Raw genomic sequence first — 19,440 nt, 5'->3', positions numbered from 1 at the left:
TCATCTTGTACTTTTCTGCTGGCCCAATCCTGGGATTGCTCCCTTCCCAGAGTCCTGGTTTCTTTTGGGCAGCTCTAGTCCAGAAACCACAGGGTCGAGGCTGGTTCTTTTCCTTCTCATACTTGTCACTCCTTGTTCAGATGGACCAGCTCTTCTCACCTTCCGGTATTGATTCATTTGCTCAGCTGCTCTGTAAGGAGCCACCCTCCTGCTGCTTCCATTGCCCTCCTCCCCATAGGTATGGGGGGGTTCTCCCTTGGGACTCTTAAATAATTTTTCAACCAAGGACTCTGCCTTTGCCTTGCTTTTCTTTCTTTTTTCTCTTTCTTTCTCTCTCTCTTCCTTTCTTTCTTCATTCGTTCATTCTTTGTTTTCCTCTTCCCTTTTCCTTGCTTCCCTTACAGTCTTGGTTACTCTTCTCTCCTTGATGGGACACTCAAAATGAAGGAAGGAAAGGTTGATTAACCTCACTGTTTGTGGAGGTTTCAGTCCATAAGCAGCAGCACCAAGGCAGGGTGGGATGGCACTGGGGCAACACTTCAAGGCAGTAGCCAGAGCAAAAAGGGGGAACAAGCCTCTTCTCCTCACTTATATTGTTACATAGGCCACCCCACACTCCAGGGTGGGTGTAGCACTCACAAAATCTCTGTGCCTTCCTCTTGCACAGCATGAGGATATTTACATTAAGTAAGGATCCTGGCTCCCTGCTGAGTCTCTTAGCTAAACTTCTAAATTTCTCAAGTTGACACAATATATTAGCCATAACACTTGCCTTTCTTCCATTTGTTTTCTGTTTCTACAGATGGAACCCAGGGCCTTTGCACAGGAGCTTCATCCCCAGCCATGTTCTATTTATTTATTTTTTTAAATTTTGAGACAGTCTTACTAAAGTGCAAAATTCCCCAGGCTGGTCTCAAACTTCTGATCCTCCTGCCTCAGCCTCTTAGAATGCTGGGATTACAGGCATGTGCCACCACATTTGGCCTTGCATTTCATTTTGCATTGAACTCCATAAAGTATGTGTAGACAGTGCTGCTCTATATTCTGCTTGGACTCTTCCGTCTCACTCACAGCCTTCCTGTACAGACTCCTCATTACCCACTCTGGTTCTCTACCTTTTGCCAGGACCCTTCCTTCCACCAGTCCTGCCCCTGCATGGAAACCCTCCACACCTTGCTGTGATTCTCACTTTCTGCTCTGGGCCATTCTTCATCCTCCCCAGAACGCACAACACTTTGTTATTGGCCTCATCCTATGGGTTTTGGACAAAATGATTTAAGAAGAAAAAGAAGAATTTAAGGAGTTTTACCATTAGGATTGCTTTACAGCTAGCTATACTTTACTATGGATAAGAACCTGGTCCTTATATCCATAAAATTCAGTCTTAAATGGTATATTCTAATTAATTCACAAAGTGTGGTGTAGGGGAAAGTCTCAGTCTAGGGAGCAAGAAACCTAGGTTCATACTGTCGATTTGCCACTGGGAACCATGTGACTTTGGGCTGGTCATTCCCACTCATGAGCCTCTTTGTAGGTATCTGTAAAACCAAGACAGTAACACCTGTAGGACCCAGTGGGGACCCATCAAACTAATGAATATATACAAAGCACTTGGGAAATGTTAGTTCTCTTTTACCCACAGAAGCACCTGGAGACTCAGAGAAGGCAATGGACTTGTCTAAAATCTTAAAGCTTTTCCACTACAGGTCAACTGTCCTTGGGCTTCTGACCCTAGTGTGGAGTTGTCGCTCACCTCTGTTTAGATCCAGGGTTCTCCTAGAACCCTGTGAGACCATGCTTGGCAGTGGGAGGCTTCACCAGTCATAAAATCAGCCTTACAAAGGAAAGTATTCGCCTTTTAGTGCCTTTAGACCTAGGAACTCAGCCGCATCTCTGTTCTAATAGTCCTCAAACTCAAGGAAGAAGTGTTATGATTTATTGCTGCCATTTTCACTATCCTTCCATCCTTGAATTCACTCTCAACACAGCAGCAAATGATAAACATTGCTAAAACATAATCAGATTATGTCACTATCCTGCTTAAAACCTTTAATAGTTGTCCATGTACCTCCAAGCAATCCAAATTCCACTGTGGCCCACTGTGGACCTGATCCCAGCGGAATCTCCACCTTAAGTCAGTGCCAACACCTTGAAAGATAATGCTATTTTCGTTGTGCGAAATTACAAACAAAAGCAACACTAACTCTAAAAGAAATGGAAGGCATTCTTTGCTTTTACTTTATTTCTGAGATACCAATTTTTTCAATGTGTTTTCCTCCTCCCTCCTCAGCACAACTGCTTTCCTGCCCACTCCCGCCTGGCCTTCTTTTACTTCCTTCAGAGCTACAGACATAGAAAGAGGCTGCCACTCCTGCTCCTCCAGCCCACACTGCTTCTTTTCCTCATATCAGCTTTTGTCCAGTTGAGCCCTCTGCATCCTTCAGTCCTCGCTATAAAAGTTTCCTCATAAGCAAAGTTTTTTTTTTTTCCTGTTGGACACAGCTGACTTATCAGCATTAGATGCATTATTTGTATTCATTGTGTGTCATCCCGGCTGGCCCATTCAGTCAAAAGCTCCCATGTTCACCTTAGCACATTAATAGTCAGTGACTGTGAAAAACACTGCAACTGAGGGAAAAGTCCCGGTGTTGAGGCTCAAAAAGTTTGTCTGTTTTGCTACAAACTTTGTGCAACTTAGGGCAGGTTGATTTTCTCTTTGTGGGACTGTTCTAGTTGGGGAGGTTTGGGGTATTATAATCTAGAACCTAAATGTTCTCAAAGGCCCGTATTTTGAATGTTTGGTCTCTAGAACATGCACCATTGGGAGGTGGTAGACTCTTCAGCAGATGGGACCTAGTGGAAGGAAGTTAAATCATTGGGAGCATGCCTTTGCAGGGAATGTTGGAACTCTGAACTCTTGTCCTTTTCTGTTTTTGCTTCTTGACTACTGTGAAAGAGGCCTCCTGCTGCATGATGTACTGTGCTGCCACTGACCCAAAACAACAGGGCTGAATGACTACAGAAATGAAACAACTGAAACCATAAACCTTTTCTCTCATTAACTTATCTCAGGTATTTTGTCACAGTGGTGGAAACCTAAGTAGCTCAGGAGGCCTCTATGTGACCTAAATGTTCACTTCATTCATTCATTCATTCTTTGAAGTTTATGGACCCTGTCCTCTGTGTCAGGATTCTGCAAATTCAAAGAAAAATCAAAAGCAGAGGCTCACAGCAGAGAGAGAGAGACAGAGAGAGAGAGAGAGAGAGAGAGAGAGAGAGAGAGAGAGAGAGAGAAACCCATTCAGTAAGACTATTCACACAAACACATACACTACAGTAAGGCCAGGCCGCCATTGTGGGAGCCCACCGGAGGTAGTAATTAGTGCAGACCCAAAAATGCTTTTCACAAAGTGTCCTTGGATGGCAAGGAGAAGTGCTGCCAGGGTTGTCTTACAGGGTTTCTGGGTATGTGTAGGTTCTTTGGGAAACTGCCTCTTTCTGGTTTTACATTTCTTATTTATCTCCTGAAAGACTTTGCCTTTTCTAGTCTTACCCTTTTCAAAACTTCCTCTCCAGGGCTGCCTGAAGAATGTTTCTAGAAGTGACTTTTGCCCAAGATCAAAGCCAAGTTCCTAGGCAAGGTAGCCAGATTCTTCTCAGCCAACAGCACTTTCCTCTTCCAGACTTTTTCCTGTTGCTTTCTCCTGCAGTCTTTGTTTCAGCCACATCATCTACACCAGTGTCATGTCCTCTGCTTTGTGCTTTTGCTCACATTGTTCTTTCTGCCTAGAATATTCTTTGTTTCCTAGGGAGCCTTCGTGGATGCAGGCTGTAGTTAGAATTTTGTTGTGTGTCCTTTCATTCTATTTTATATATCATCTCAATTACTACACTAGCACTCTGCACTAAGATGATCTGCGAATTCCCTTCAGTCAGGAATTTGCCTGCCTCATTTCTTTTTCTTTTTCTTTTTCTTTTTCTTTTTTTTTTTTTTTGTCTTTTCCATTTTTATTGGTACCAGGGATCGAACTCACGACCGCCTGCTTGCAAGGCAGGTACTTATGCTGCTGAGCTAAATCCCCAGCCCCACCTGCCTCATTTCTTAAATGTAGTGCTCAGGCTGACCACCTGACAAAAGTCTAATGAGTGTTTGACTAAATAAGTAAATAAATGGGGAAAAAAGGCTGTGCTGAAAGGAAAGGGACAAATTTAATTTAATTAAACTTGAGACATCAAAACATCAGCCTTCCCCATCTTGCTTTGATTTACCTAAAGAGTGCATCAGATTGGGATGTTTGATTTTAGGTCCTGCAAACTGAATGTTTGATGTCGATACCATCTTAGTTTGTTTTCTGTTGCTACAATAAAATGAAACCAAATAATTTATGAAGAATAGAATTTCTTTGGTTCATGGTTATGGACACTGGGAAACCCAAGAGGATGGCACCCATTAGGGGCCTCTTGGCTACATGGTAACATGGCAGAGGATATCACATGTTGAGATACAGCAAGGCTGTTAGCTTGGGTCATTCTACCTCATATAAAGCCACTAATAGCATCATGGTGGCCCAATTCTCCTGACCTTATCTAATCCTAATTATCTCTCAAAGGCCCCACCTTCAAATATCATTAACATAGAATTTGGGGATTAAATTGCCAGCACTTGAACTTTTAGAGCACACATTCAAACCATCTTTGATGCAAACAGATATAAACACCTCATTTATCTGTCGAACTCTTAATCATCTTTTAAGACTTATGGGAAACCTGCTGTAACGTTGCCTATCAATCCCTGAAGAGTCAGTCAGTCACTGTTACCACTTGACTTCAAGCCTTCTTCTTGTCACTGAATGGATCCTGCAGTATTTGGCAATGTTATAACTGAAGTTCTCTGAGCTTGGCTAAATTTCTCTGGGAGATATAATAACACAGTAAAAATACTATAATTTAATTTTAAGTGATTGAAAATAGTTTTATGTTGAAACAGCTATATTATGGAATAGGATGCAAATCTAAATAACAGAAAAATTTTTAGGAAAAAACATATGAAAATGATAGGTGACATTTATTGAGCACTTACTAGATTCAAGACATTGTGCTAAACAATTCATATACATTTTTATGAAAACTTTCCAAGCAGTAGGCTGAATTTCAGCAGATGGGAGAGCAAGGAGAGTACCTTGGCCCTTTGGTTTTGGACTTCTGGTTTTCAGAACTGTGAGAGAATAAATTTCCATTTTAAGTCACCTAGCTCATGGCAATTTTATATGGCAGCCTCTAGAAATAAATGTGGCTTAGAATCAGAAATGTTGTTTTCTTTTTTCTTTATTTGAGACATAGTTCAGGCTGGTCTTGAACTCCCTAGGTACCCCAGGCTTCTTGAACTCACAGTGATCTTCCTGACTCAGACTCCCAAGTTCTGGGATTACAGGTGTATGCCACCATGCTTGGCTTAGAAATCTTTTCTGCGCATATCCACAGATCTTGGTGTTGCCTAAGCTGTACTGGATGAAATTTTGGATTTCTCAACTACTTTCCTTTCAACAAACACATGACCAAACACCCTAGGCTTTCATCATGAGGAACCGCTCAATGTTTCAGAATTGAAAACAGTGTGATATACATGTGATCCAGCCCTGAGATCATATCCAAGGTGTTTTTCAGGAAGCCAGCATGCCTACCTTTGATAAAAAACTTAAAAAAAAAATACAGCTAGGGATTAAAGCTAGGGCTTTGCACATGCTAAGCACCTACTTACCACTCAATAGGCACATCCCCTGCCTGCTAAACCAAAAGTTTAATGCACCTATTATAAGCCAGGTCTTGCACTAGCACTTTACATATATTTACTTACTTAATCCCAATAACATCATTATTATTGTCTTATGAAAACTAAAGCTGGGGGTGGGGAGACTTACTTGCTTAGGGACAAAGCAAGCAGATGGGAGCCAAAATTCAAAAAGTGCCTGATTCCTTTTGTGTCAGGCTCTAAAATTCGTTGTTCCTTTTGCTACATCAATCCAGATGGTACAAAGAGTACAGTCTTGGGTGTGTGGAGAAGGCAGATAGATATCCTGCAGAATGATTCGGTGCTATTTATTACTTAAGTAGCTGTTACACACACTATCGTTTGATGATCAAAGTAGTCTTTATGCAGGAAAGGTCTGCACCTTCACATTGAAAAAAAGAGATCCTCATTCTCTTTTCTCAGATACTGGGGATCCAGAGATGAATCTGACAATGTCATTTTGATTGAGGAATTCTCTTTCTCTCTCATTTCTCTCTTTCATTTCTCTCTCTCATTTCTCTCTCTCCCCCTCCCTCCGTGTGTGTGTGTGTGTGTGTGTGTGTGTGTGTGTGTGTGGCGGGGTTTGGGAAGGTCGGGTTGTTGCTTGTGTGTACTCTTCTATTAAAAGACAAGGCAGTAGAATGAGCAGGACTACAAAGTTCCTAAGGCAGAGTCTCAAGAGATCAGCCAAGCCTTTTGGAAGGAGGCTTTTGCTCCATCTGAGATTTGATGGGTAAGTTAGCATTAGTCAGACAGGGAAAAGTAGTCCAATATAAGCAACCCACCCGCAGGGATGAAACAGCTTTATGGGCGGCTGGCGCACCTTGTGGTTTATCCTGTGGAGCGGAAGGAGGAGCGGACTTGCGACTGGTCGCGTTACTGTCGTCTGGTGTTTCTGTGTGACCGTGTCGATGCATGGCGGCTTTGCTGAACTGTAAAGCATTCCTTTTCAGCTGATGAGAATACCTAGGGAAAACACTCCGAAGAGCCTGCAATGGCAGGCTAACAGTCGCGACCAAGCTGCCACGGAACTGGTCCTTGCCCTCCGCCGGAGGCCCGTTACCATGGCAACTAGGTTAGGGCGGAAGTGGCTCAGAAGTGGCTCACATTCTCACTAATCAGATGACTCTACAGCTTTCTGCACGTGACACCAGACCCAGGCTCGCGCTCTACCTAACCAAGACCCCGCCCCTCGTCCCTTTACTGACAATTGACAGCTCGCTAGAGGAATGGCCTTTGCGGCTCAGACGGAAGACCTCGCCCCTTAATAGTAAAACAACCAATTAGTCTGGGACAGAAAGAAGCAACGCCCCATGTTTCACCAGGGTTTGACAGACGCAATTGAGGCCATCCACGAGTCCCTCCGCCCCCAGCTCATTCCGGACGGTGATGGATATACTGGCTACCCAATAGCACGTTCTTTAGTTGTCGTTGGGTTCCGCCCCCACGAGAGCGGAACCAATGAGCGAGCCGGGACTCGGCCGGGTGGAGGCGGGTTGCACTGCGGTAATATGGCTCTTCCTTAGCCAGTGGTTGCGACCAGCGTGGGGACGGAGCTACCCTGCCTGTCGGGTGGCCATGGTCTAGGTTGCAGGGGCTCGACAGGTCGTGGCTTGGAGGCGGCGGCGGATGCTGGAAGGACGTCTGCTCTGCCGCTGGGCGGCCGCTACGTCGCGATGAGCGCCTCCGCGTCAGTCGGGGGCCCGGTCCCCCTGCCGCCCCCGGGCCCGGCGGCCGCGCTACCACCGGGTTCTGCCGCGCGGGCCCTGCATGTGGAGCTGCCGTCTCAGCAGGTAAATCCGCCGGTTGGCGGCTCTAGAGGGGGACTGGGGAGACCTGGCTGGATACCCCGTAGGCTCTGGCTGAAGGCTCGCAAGCCTGGAGCCCAGGAGCAGCGGGCAGAGGAGCTCGCAGGTCTGAGGAGGATTGTCAGGCTCTGTTGAGGGGAGGGTGCTGCGATGGCGGAACCTCCGGGAGGTCCCCGGGTCCCAAGAGAGTCGCGTTCCTGGCTCTCGAGGAGACCGCCGAGAGCTCGCGAAACTCCCCGGGCTCCCCCACCCGCTCCGCCTCGCCCAGCAGGGAGCCGGGGATTCCTTCGAGCAGACCCTCCTCTCAGCCCTCGGGGAAGGCGCTGCGAAGTCCGGGTCCCCAGAGGCACTTTCCCTTTCTCCTACCCGGGCAAACCGGTTGGAACTCACTGAAGGAACCGCGAAAGTTAGGGTCCAGCACTCACTCTTGTCGTCGCTTAGGATGAAGTGCTCCCCTTAGCCCCCAGAGAAAAATGCTGGGGACTTGGGGTTCCTTTCCAGTTTTCAGACCCCAAGGAACGCGTCATGCGAAGGAGGGAGACACTTTTCTTTTTCATTTCTTTTTTAAAAAATCCTGTCTAGTGAGTATCTGGAAGAAGGAATTGATGTACATATTCACACTTCCACCCTTTAGGGCTTTGGGAGCTTCTTAGATCCACCCTGTAGGGGTTAAGAAAGAGGAAACGCAGTACTTGGGAATTTAGCGAAATTTTTTGGTGACACCTGGGTTATCTGAAGAGTACATTTTCTTCCCTATCCATTGCCCTCGTTTTCTCCCCTAAGGGGAGATTTTTCAGTAGTCTAAGAATTAAACAGAGTTAAAACAGCCTTTACTATCCTTTACCTTTCTTTTAATGCCTCCGTTCAAGAAGACCAAGAGAAACTGTTAGTAGCCATCCAGTGTTCACGGTGCCGGATTTGTGCATAGGGCTCTGTGGCCTAATTTTACTCCACTGAGTCCCCAGAACTCTGAGACAGCTGTTTTGTTATTGTTTGTTTGTTTTTAATCCCCATTTTTTAGTTGAAACCGAGGTTTGTCCAAAGCCTTACAGTTGGTAAGTGGTGTGATTGAATCTCAGAATCCAGCGTTTGACTCTGTCGCCCATGTACACATGACAGCGCAAGTTCCTTTACACTTTCGCTGTAACTTTCCATCCCTGCTGGGGGCGCATAGGAAGGAGTCTTAAAGTAGAGGTGGCGGGAAAAAGGTGCAGGAGCAATGGAAGGGACTCTCGGGTAGGAAAAGGGTGAGGGAATTAAATGGAAGCAGAAAGTTGAAGAACCCCTGTGGTGGCCATTGAGTAGGGAGGCAGAATTGTTTGTGGAAACAATGCTTTTTGTGGTAGAGGATTCGAAAGTCTAGAATACCTGTGTCCTGGTTTTGTTGAGCTGGTAGTTTGGGGAGTATATCAGGTGTTGAGAGTAGTGAGGCTTGTATTGTATTATACGGTCCTGGGAAAGGGTAATTGTATCTTGGGTTGGGAATTAACGTGTGTGTGGGAGGTGGAGTGTGAGGGTGAATACAGAGGGAGGCAGAGGTGGGCGCTGTTCAAAACAGCCCGGAGAAATCCTAAGGAATTGAGGGGGCCAAGAAAATTGTAATTTGGGTGAGGGGAGCTTTGAGAATTTGTGGGATTAGGTAAGAGAAAGCTTTTATTTGATAGAGCCTGTTCTCTGATAGCAGTTCACAATTTAACACTAAGGGAAATAATCCAAACAAGTTGTCCATGGAATAAATTCAGCTGCATGTGTTAATGTTTGTCAAACTTTTGAATTGGTGCCAAGGGATATATAGTGGCTTAAGTGTACAGCTGAATTGTGTAGATGTGCTGAATATGCTATTTACAGCTTTTTGGGGGTGTCATCCTTCTTGAGTTCTTGGAAGGCAGCCTATACAAAAAACACTTTTATTTTTATACTAGATATAAATTGAACTTTCTGGACCAAAGTGCCAAGTCTTTTAGGATATAAATATATAATATTTAAAAAGCAAACATTTTATTCATGTATTATCTGCATACAGTTGAAGTGTACAGATTTTATTATGCAGCTTGATGAATTGTTACAAAATGAACATTACATAACTCCAACCCAGATTAAGAAATGCAAAATTATGAACATATTCCAGAAATTCTCCTTGTGTTGTTTTCTTTCTCTACCTTTCTTTTCTTTCAAAAGGAACTACTTTTCTAATTTCTAAAGATCAGTTTTTCTCTGCTCTTGAACTTTATAAATTGAATCAGGCAAAATGTATTTTTTCATGTCCAGCTTCTTTCAGTACTTTTGTGTCATAGGAAATGTATATATAAAATTTTTTCTTGGCGTTAGATTTATTGTCTTTTATATACAGCTTTGGCAAAACTGCAAATATTTGGATAAATTAAGGAGCCATTACCTAACACATTGAATGTTGTCTATTTCAATACATCTCATGCTAGTTTGCAAGGTGTCAATATTTCTAAAAAAAATGAGCAAACCCAAGTTGGTGACTTAGTATTTCAGTGATAAAGTTTATTATCTCCTAGTGGAGATTCAGTGAGCCCCCAAACCTACCTCAAAACAGAGTTCCTCAGCCTTAGGGCTGTTGCCATTCTGAGCAGGGGAGAAGCTGTGTGAGTTAGCTGCATCCCTGGACTCTACCCAGAAGATTCCAGCAGCACTTTCCCAGGCCTAATAATCAAAAATGCATTCACAGTAGGAGCCAAAATTACCTCAGGTTGAAAACCACTGTTCTAAGATTTATTTTTATTTTAGAATGCAGTATCCTTGCTAATTTCTTTTTATTAATTACATTCTTAAGTGCCATTGACTCTAAAAGTGCCTATAATGTTTAAAATATTAATTCTGAAAGTGTGACTTACGGACCCATCCAATTCAGAAAAGGATTGATTTATGCTCAAAGGGTACAAAACTATAAGACCTAATTATCTTGTTTTAATTCAGCTATCTTAAAAATGTTAGAACTGCATAACTCCTGAACTTTTATTTACATGTGTGAGTACCAGTGAGTGTAGACCACATCAGCTTCTCTGCTATACACAGTGGAATTACTGTTTAATCTTTCTTTTTGTGATCTTACTTTAACTGTATTTTTAGCATGAACAGCCACACATTTTGAAGACTGTTGTCTTTAATTTTTGGATGTTTGTAATTAACTGGTGAACGAATACAGGTTCATCTAAAGAATGACTCCCTTCACACCCTTAGACTTAGAAGTCTTGAGATAAAAATTTGTAATTTGTGGTAGTGGCACTTTATATGTTTTAAAAGCTTAATTGAGAAAAGTTCTCTTCTCCCCACAGGCTTTCTCATTTGGATATAACCTGACAACATTTTTCATATATGCAGAGCGCAGGGGCTTTTTGAATAGTTAGTGACTCTTATAAAAGTCACATGTTTTGTTAAGAATTCAGTGAAAAGCTTTGGATTTTTAGAAACTGTTCTTGCATATATACATGAACTCATGGTTTTGCATGCAGTTTGATTCTTTTAAAATATAAATGAAAGATATTAGATTAAGAATTTCTTACCTGGTTTAATCCTTTCCTTTTAAAAAGTTTAAAAATTTTGTGATTTATTGTTTCTTGGATAGTTTTTCCTATCATTGTAAATAGATCTACTATATTTTTCGTGGTTTTTAAAACTAATACCCTGTTGATGAACTGAGGATTATTTCCAGGTTTTCTTTCTCATATTATTGCAATGAATAGCCACATGCGGATAGCTGTTATTTCCGTATGACAGATTTTGAGCAGCAAAACTACAGAATCAAAAGATAGGTAAGTTTTAGCTGCTTCTTGCTTTTTGAAAAGGATATGTCTGTTTCCATTCCTACCATAGAATTATGAAAAGGCCAGTTTTTCCACAGTTTTTCCCAGTGCTTTCAAACCTGTTTTTATGAATACAGAACACACGTATTTATTGACTTATATATTTAAATTTGTCATTCTTTAATTATTAGTTGTATTTTTACAATTTCATTTATTGTATACTAGGCGCCGTAATATTTATTGTACATCAGGCACATGTATTGCATACCAGGTATGGTACATGTTCTCATTTATCTTTATTCAATCCTCAGAACTTAAATGTCTCTACATGTTTATTATTTTAATTTCCCCTTTTGTGACTTACCTCTTATGCTGTTAGTTTTTGTGATTTTTTGCTAATTTATTTATTGATTTGTAGATCTTTGTATTTTTGGTGTGGAGGTGGGTTAGGACTATTAGCCTTGATCTCTAATTTTTTTAATAGATTTTTTTAGAGCAACATTAGATCTACAGAAAAATTGAGACAGTAGTACAAAAAGTTTCCATGTGCAGTACTTTACACTGTTTCCCCTGTTCTCAGTACCTTCCATTAATATGGTAGGTACCTTTGTTGTAGTTAATGATCCAGCATTAAACTAAATTCCATAGTTTAATCAGATTTCCTTAGTTTTTAAAAATTGTGGTTAAAAGATAAAATTTTCCAACTTTGTGATTTTTCAAATGCATAATTTAGTGGAAACAAGAACACATCTCTCATAAAATAGTACCTCGGTTCTTGAACTTAATTCTTAAGTTGAAACCAGAATCATGGTATGAATTCTGCAACAAGAATTGTGGAAAGAATTAAGTTTATGAATCAAGACACCATTGTGTATCACAGTTCCACTGGTAGTGTTTGTCATGTTCATTCCTCCATACTGTACTCTTTGGAAGTCACTATATGTAGCCTCCACTTAAAGTGGGGATTTATATATGTTTATTTAGTCTCCTGAGACTTCGAGCTTTCTGTGGCTATAACATACATGAAGCAGTTTATAAAGGGGAAAAGATTGTTTTGGCTCATGGCTTCAGGGGTTTCAGCCCATGATATAGATTAGCCTGTTTCTTTGAGCCTGTGGCAATACTGTATGTCATGGTAAGAACTTTTGGTTAGGAGAGGGCTGTTCACCTAATGGTAGCCAGGAAGCAAAAACAGAAACAAAAAGGGGTTAGAGGTCTCAATATTCCTTTCAGGGGCACTCTCAACAATCAATTCTATTTGTTAGGCCTCGTCTGTTAAAGGTTCCACCATCTTACTATAGCCCCAAGTTGGCCAAGTGTTTCAATACATGGTCCTTTGGGGCACTTTCCAGTTCCAAACTACGCAGTGGAATTCTTGTGCATGAGAGATATATATCAGTAACCGCTTTGTTTTACACATGAGGAATCTAAGGTCTAGGTAATTTAAAGTCACTGAGAGTCAACACAGGAACTGCAGTTTATGTCTTTGATTTTTGTTTACTGTAGCTATATAGTCTTTGGAGGGTTCTGTTGAAAAGTTTTAAGTTATCTCAAAATTTGTAACCCTTGTGCTGTGTGTGTGTGTGTGTGTGTGTGTGTGTGTGTGTGTATTTATTTATGTTTGAGATAGAGTCTTGTTATATAGTTTAGGATGCGTTAAACTCACGGTGTGGTGCAGTCTGGCCTCAAACTCATAGCAGTTCTCCAGCTTCAGCCTCTTGAGTGCTGGGCTTACAGGTGTGCATCACCATACTTGTTTTTTTTTATTTATTTTTCTGGTACTGGGAATCAAACTCAGGGCCTCATGCTTGCCAGGTAGGTGCTGTGCCGCTGAGTTATATCCCTGGTCTCTGGCTGTGTTTTATATTTCTCATGCAGCCTAGCATTGTGATTACATGGTGAGAACTCAGTACAGCCTGCTTATCTGGCTCCTACCCTCCTTCCCTCCTTTCCTTCCTTCCTTCTTTTCTTCTTTTTGTTCTTGTTTTTTTTTTTTTTTTTTTTAATTGCATAGTTCTTCCCTTGAAAACCTGTATAGCCTATAGAGAGAAAGGAGATACTAGATTGGATAGGATTGAAACATATACAGGAAAAACAACGGTGGAAGCACAAAAGCAGATTTCAGGTGTAACTTAGCAGTATATGATACATGTTTTATTTTTATGCTTGCATTTAGTTAGATACTTAAATATCTTGTTCAATTATCTTTTTATTTAAAAAAATTATTGGGTTGGTAAGGTCACCAAAGTCAAAGGGAAAGCTGCATCTTACTGAGAACATATGCCCTGTGCAGCATAGTACCATGCCATGTATAAATATTCCTTCTGCAAATATTTATCAAGTCCCCTGTGACTCAAACAAAAAAATGCAATATGTGGTTGTATATTTGTAAAATAAAATGATGGCAATTTTTGAGCTGCTGTGGTTCTTTTAAATAAAACTATGAAGAAGCTTTGGAAACTCAGGACATCACCATCGTAAAATCATTACTTTTACATGGCAGAATGCCATCAGGAATTTAAGTGTTTTTTCCCTCCTCATTGTTTCTTTTTCTTTCTTTTTTCTGCTGAAAATGTTTAGTTTTCTTTTGAAAGGAAAAACTATGTTCTCATTTAGTGTTTACTTAAAAATTTCTCCACAGAAACACAATTCTTAAGTTTGTGGCAGAAAAATTCAGAAGTGAAACTGACTGGAAATACAGCAAGAGAAGAATTGAAACTAATAAGTTGGGCCTAAAGTGTGGAGTGAAATGAGAAAATTTAGATTTTTGTAGTTTCCGAATGTGTATTTTGATAAGCTGTGTATTTCTACCTGGCAAACATGATACTGCTAGAACAAGAGGTACTTGTCATTTTTAATATGTATTGCTTCAAACTCAAGGTGTTTTAGAAAAATTAAAGACTGTTTTGGAGGCAGAGGCTTGCTTTGTAGTTCAGCCTTGAACTTTTGGCCTTGAACTCACTATGTAGCCCAGACTGGCCTTTCACTGATGGCAATCCTCCTGCCTCAGCCTCCAAGTGCTGGGATTACAGGCAAGTGCCACCACACCCAGCCTAAGATATTTTGAGAGTTGGAAATGAAATATTTTAGATTTTATACTTTGTGACATCATAATGCCTTGTCTTGTTAAATGTTTTCAACACTTTGCATTTTAATTTTAATTTTTTTTTTTTAATTTTTTATTAGTACCAGGGATCGAACTCATGACCACACACTTGCAAGACAGGTGCTTATGCCACTGAGCTAAATCCCCAGCCCCAACACTTTGCATTTTAACAGTTTGATTCCTTACATTGTAGAATACTTGGCAGAACACTTGAAGAACAGAAAACTTAATGGATTTTTATTATACATAATGTACTTTCTTGGTTTTTTGTAACATAAACTTGTTTTCTGTGGAAACATGCATTTTGAATTATGGAATGTTATAGATATGTAAAAGCTGAAGTGGTGAAACTGTGCTGGCCATGAACTGGGTCTGTTTATTTATTCCTGACTCCCAGGACTTTGTGTAGAGTATTATTTTAACAAATCTGTATTGTATGTTTTGCTTGTGACAAAGAAGAAACCAGAACCTGGGTCTGGTGAGCAGTTCCACTGTGGTTGGGACTTTTGAACTTCTATATTGGGAACTTCTTGAACTTCTTTCTGTGCTTTGACACGCCTTTGGGGACTTAGGTAGCCTCACAGCTTTAGTGATCTAGGGCTAGAGTTAAATGATATAGGGGCTGTGTTTTAAACTTCAACAGCAAGTCACAGAGATTCCAGCCTCCCATTCTGTTTTATGGTGTGAATTAGAGGGAAACTTTGGAATGTTCATCTGGAGTTCTGGTGACCAGGCTTCCTGTTTTGTCCCTGGGTACCTACCATGCCTGTCTTCTTTGAAAATTCTTAAGAAATCCTAGTTCTCTATCCTAGTAAGTTTCTGCAGCCATCTGGGGATTGGGGTTATAGGAGTTTTAATGGCAGGGATTTTATTCTGTGTACATGGGGCGCTGATTGTTGCAGACTTTAGTAGTGATGTTAGTAGACATTTTAGTCGTTCTTTTGTGAAAGCTCTATAAAAGTGTTTTTATTAAGCTGAGGCAGATAATGCTCATTAGCTGCATCTAAGCTGAGTATTAGAATGAAGCTCTTTGGTGGTCCATTAATATCTGGCATTTCTTTCTATCATGATGTTTAGAATGTCCTAAAAGTTACAGTCAGACTTTTTCTTTAATAATAGGGAATATCAGGAAAATGAAACTTGAATCTACTTTTAATGTTTGTGAGTAGATTGTAGGGTCAGGAAAAAGGGAAGATAAAGTAAAAGTTGGAATCAGACTTACCTTGTTTTCTAGAGAAAAAAATTTGATTTTTAATATGTGACTGATCTATAATTTGTAATTAAAACTAATTCTATGTGCGAAGAGGGCAAAATGAACTGAGGCACATTTATTCAACAGATAATTAAAAAGTACCTTTTTTGAATATTTTTGGGACAGGAATTGAAACTGTGTCATATTTCCTCCAACCTAAAATTATGTCTTTCAGAGGATATGAATTATTTCCTTCCTCAATTCCAGTTAGTCTTTTGTGTTAAGAGCTAACTTCTAAACTTTAAAAAATATACAATGAAAATAGTCTTATACAGGATTACAGAAAAATTCTTTAACTTTGTCTTTTTTTATAAAAAGAATGTCCTTGAGAAAATTGGTACTTCTTTCATCTACTGAGTTGATGATACTGGGCACAGTGAAAAAAACTTTCTAACTTTTATTTCAGAATGTGGATCACCACAGGAGGCAGGTGGGCTGCAGGTGCTCATTACAGGTCAAGGATATTTATAGAATTATACTCATTACAAGATAGAGTTGCTACCATTATGGAATTGTTCAAAAAGTAGGTATTTTAAGTTTGTTTTTCAGAACTGATTTAATGCAGTTTATTCTGTATGGAAGATGTTTAATGTAATAGGTGAAAGAAGTACTATTTTCTCAGTGACATTCATCTGATCATTACGATATTCTGTAAGGTCCAGTGTCATTGAAAGACACTACAGTTTGGGTGAGTGTCCCCTAAAGATGCATTTGTTAAAAGGCTTGCTTGCCAGCCCATGACACTATTGGGTAGTGGAGCAGCCTTCAGGAATTGGGACCCAGGAGTGGAAAGTTTGGTCATTGAAAGTATGTTTTTGTTTGTTTGTTTTTGAGACAGCATCTCTCTATGCAGTTCAGGCGGGTGAACTCACAGTGAGGTGGTGAACTCACAGCGATCCTTCTGCCTCAGCCTCCCAAGTGCTGGGATTCCAGGTGTGCACTAACCATGCCCGGCTGGAAGTACGTTCTTAAAGGGGATTGTAGGGCACTAGTTCCTCCTCTTCCTCTCTCTCATTTTCCAGTGGCTGTGAGGTGAGCAGCTTTCTCTACCATGTGATCCCACCTGATGTGTTCTTTTACATGTCTCAGAGCAGCAGGCCAATCAGCCATGGACTAAAGCTTCCAAAACTATAATCCGAAATAAACTTCTCCTTCTTTACCTCAGGTATTAGGATTAACTCAGCGTTCTAAGGGAAAGTTGACTAGTATGAAGCAAGTTTTTCAAGTATGACTACTCATTTTGTTTGGCTTCTTAAAATTCATTTTAATATACTTCTCATTTCACAAATATGAATGCTTATAAATGCCTGGGACAGTCTAGATGTTGGAAATAGAGCAGTGATCATGACAAAGGCACACTGTCTCATGGACCTTACTTTCTAGTGCGCGAGAGACCGGCATTTAGCAAACTTTCTTGTGAAAGGCCCAATAGTAAATAAATGTAGCCTTTGTAGGTTATACTGTTTTTGTAGCAGTTACTGAACTCTGCCATAGCATTACAGTATAATGGCTCTGTATAGTTTGTAAATAAATGCAAGAGTATATTCCAGTTGAATTTTATTTGTAGACACCAAAATTTTAAATTACATGTCATGAGATATTTATTAATTTTTATCATCGTTAGATATTAAATACATAAAACCTTTTTATCTTGCAGTGCAGCATTTCTTATGGGCCATAGTTTGTTGACCCCAGACATAGATTATAAACAAGTAAAATAAATTCAAGTAGGTTGAATGCTGTATGACATTTATTTATTTAGACAAGGTCTCTTTATAGTTCTGGCTGGCCTTGAACTCATTGTGTAGCATATACCAGCCTTGAACTGGGGGCAAACTTCATGCCTCAGCCTTTCAAATGCTGGGATTACAGGCATGTGCCACTACACCTGGCTCAAAGTTTATTTATATAGATGAGATAGGCCAGAATTTGTTGAAATGAATTCTAACATCTAAAGCTGTTTAGTAGATATGATTTGACTACAAGGGCCTTTGTAGTAAATTTGAGGAACACCAGATTAAGCAGAAGTTTTAGCTGTATGTGTCTGCAGGTTAACCCAACCTTTAGATCCATTGCTCAGTAAGGGATTAAAATTAGGATCTTTTTTAATATGAGCATTTCTCAAATGCATCTGTCTATACAATTCTTTTTCTATGAAGTACTTTGGGAAATGCTTTTCCTAGACCCTTCTTTAGGAAGCAGGAAGTTACTGTAACCAACAACTGTGAAATAAAGGAAAGAGACTTGTGAGCCCTGAAAGTACTACAGAATCGTGTTTAGTGCATGAATTTACCTTCTAAGATATCTCTTAGGCTTTCATTTAGAGTTCTTTTACTCTTTGCTTTTAGAAATTATCCCAGAAAATTTAGTTGTGCATTTGCTTTCTCAGGTTCCCATAGCATACCAGAAACAAATACTGTAGGGGGAGGAGATTCTATGCAGGTAGGTCCAGCACAGATCTAAGCAACAGTGGTAGCTGATAACCTGACAGAATAGTAAGACTTTCAAAAGCTCTTGGAGTTTCAGGGCATCATGGTCTGATTTAGAACAGAGAATAGTTGTTGCCATTATGACTACTTTGAGTTTTTTTTTTGTCTTTTTCATTTTTATCGGTACCGGGGATCGAACTCACGACTGCCTGCTTGCAAGGCAGGTGCTTATGCCGCTGAGCTAAATCCCCAGCCCCACTACTTTGAGTTTTGAGGAAAAGGCTAACTTACCTTTAAGTGTCCTCTTTAATAAGGTAAAAAATATGTAGTACATTTTAGAAAAGTTAGAACAAAAATAAAAAAACTGACACATAGAAATAAAGTTAAAATCATTTCAAAGATTGAAAATTTTGAACTGAAGGTGAGGCTCAATGTTGTGTGTACTTAATATATGTACAGCCTGGAGTTTCCTCTAAAACTGAAAATTTAATTAATCGTTATTAAATTTCTGAATACTGGATACTACATGAGTCTCTACTGTATTTTTTTCTGTAACTTGAGTATGATTTTGCAGCTTTTTGAGGCAAGTAAATATTCCTTTAATATAGGCTACTAAATATATTTAATAATAATATAATAATAGATAATCAGATGTAGTAATAAGACCTGTGTGGATAACTTTTCGAAAGATGCTTTGTTCTGGTTTTTAATTATTGCAAAGAGAATGGGTTATCTGTGGCTGTGTTCATTTTTGATTTGTAAAAGCACAGAGTTACAACAAATTTAAAGAGCTTGTTTTTGGAGGGGTATGTGTTTAAACAGGGTTTCTCTTGGTTGAGGCTGGCCTTGAATTCACTGTGTAACCGAGCCTGGTCTTAAGCTCATGATCTTGCTTCAGCATCCAGAGTGCTGGGATTATATGTCTGAAATACCATTCATGGCCAATTTAAAGAAAATAATTGTGGTTGAGGCCATGGCTCAGTGACGGGGCACTTGCCTGACATACATGAGGCCCTGGGTCCTTGTACCCAGCACCATCAAGAAGAAAACAGTTTATAATTATCTTTGTTTGTGATTCTAGAATCAGACAGTACTCCATTCCATATTGTAAGTGTTCCAATGGTTGATGACAAGAGGTTGATTTTTGTAGGCTGAAGAAAACAGAAACAAAGAACAAAAAAGAAAAATATCAGATACTAGATTAGTGTCTGGTACATTTTTTCCTGTAACTTGAATATGATTTTGCAGCTTCTTGAGGCAAATATTCCTTTACTATGCACTATTAAA

At 40.1% G+C, this 19,440-nt stretch overlaps 1 protein-coding gene across 4 annotated transcripts in view; it reads left to right on the top strand.

Moving 5' to 3' along the window:
• The first annotated feature begins 7,253 nt into the window (after positions 1-7,253).
• The window catches only part of Uvrag (UV radiation resistance associated), a 282,472-nt gene continuing 270,285 nt past the window's right edge, over positions 7,254-19,440 (top strand). For 2 of the 4 annotated variants that reach the window (XM_003468551.5, XM_063256476.1), the window contains exon 1: positions 7,255-7,581. In XM_003468551.5, coding sequence (XP_003468599.1) covers positions 7,465-7,581 — 117 coding nt within the window. In that variant the 5' untranslated portion in view covers positions 7,255-7,464. Of the gene's footprint in view, positions 7,582-19,440 lie in introns of all 4 variants that reach the window. The other 2 variants (XM_063256475.1, XM_063256477.1) reach the window with 2 other exon arrangements.

Source organism: Cavia porcellus, unplaced genomic scaffold, assembly GCF_034190915.1.
Source record: "Cavia porcellus strain 051 isolate PalLab524CR breed Dunkin Hartley unplaced genomic scaffold, mCavPor4.1 scaffold_9, whole genome shotgun sequence".
NCBI classification, from domain to species: Eukaryota; Metazoa; Chordata; class Mammalia; order Rodentia; family Caviidae; genus Cavia; species Cavia porcellus.
Note: the sequence above shows the minus strand (reverse complement) of the source record. Positions and strands in the feature narration are given on the sequence as shown.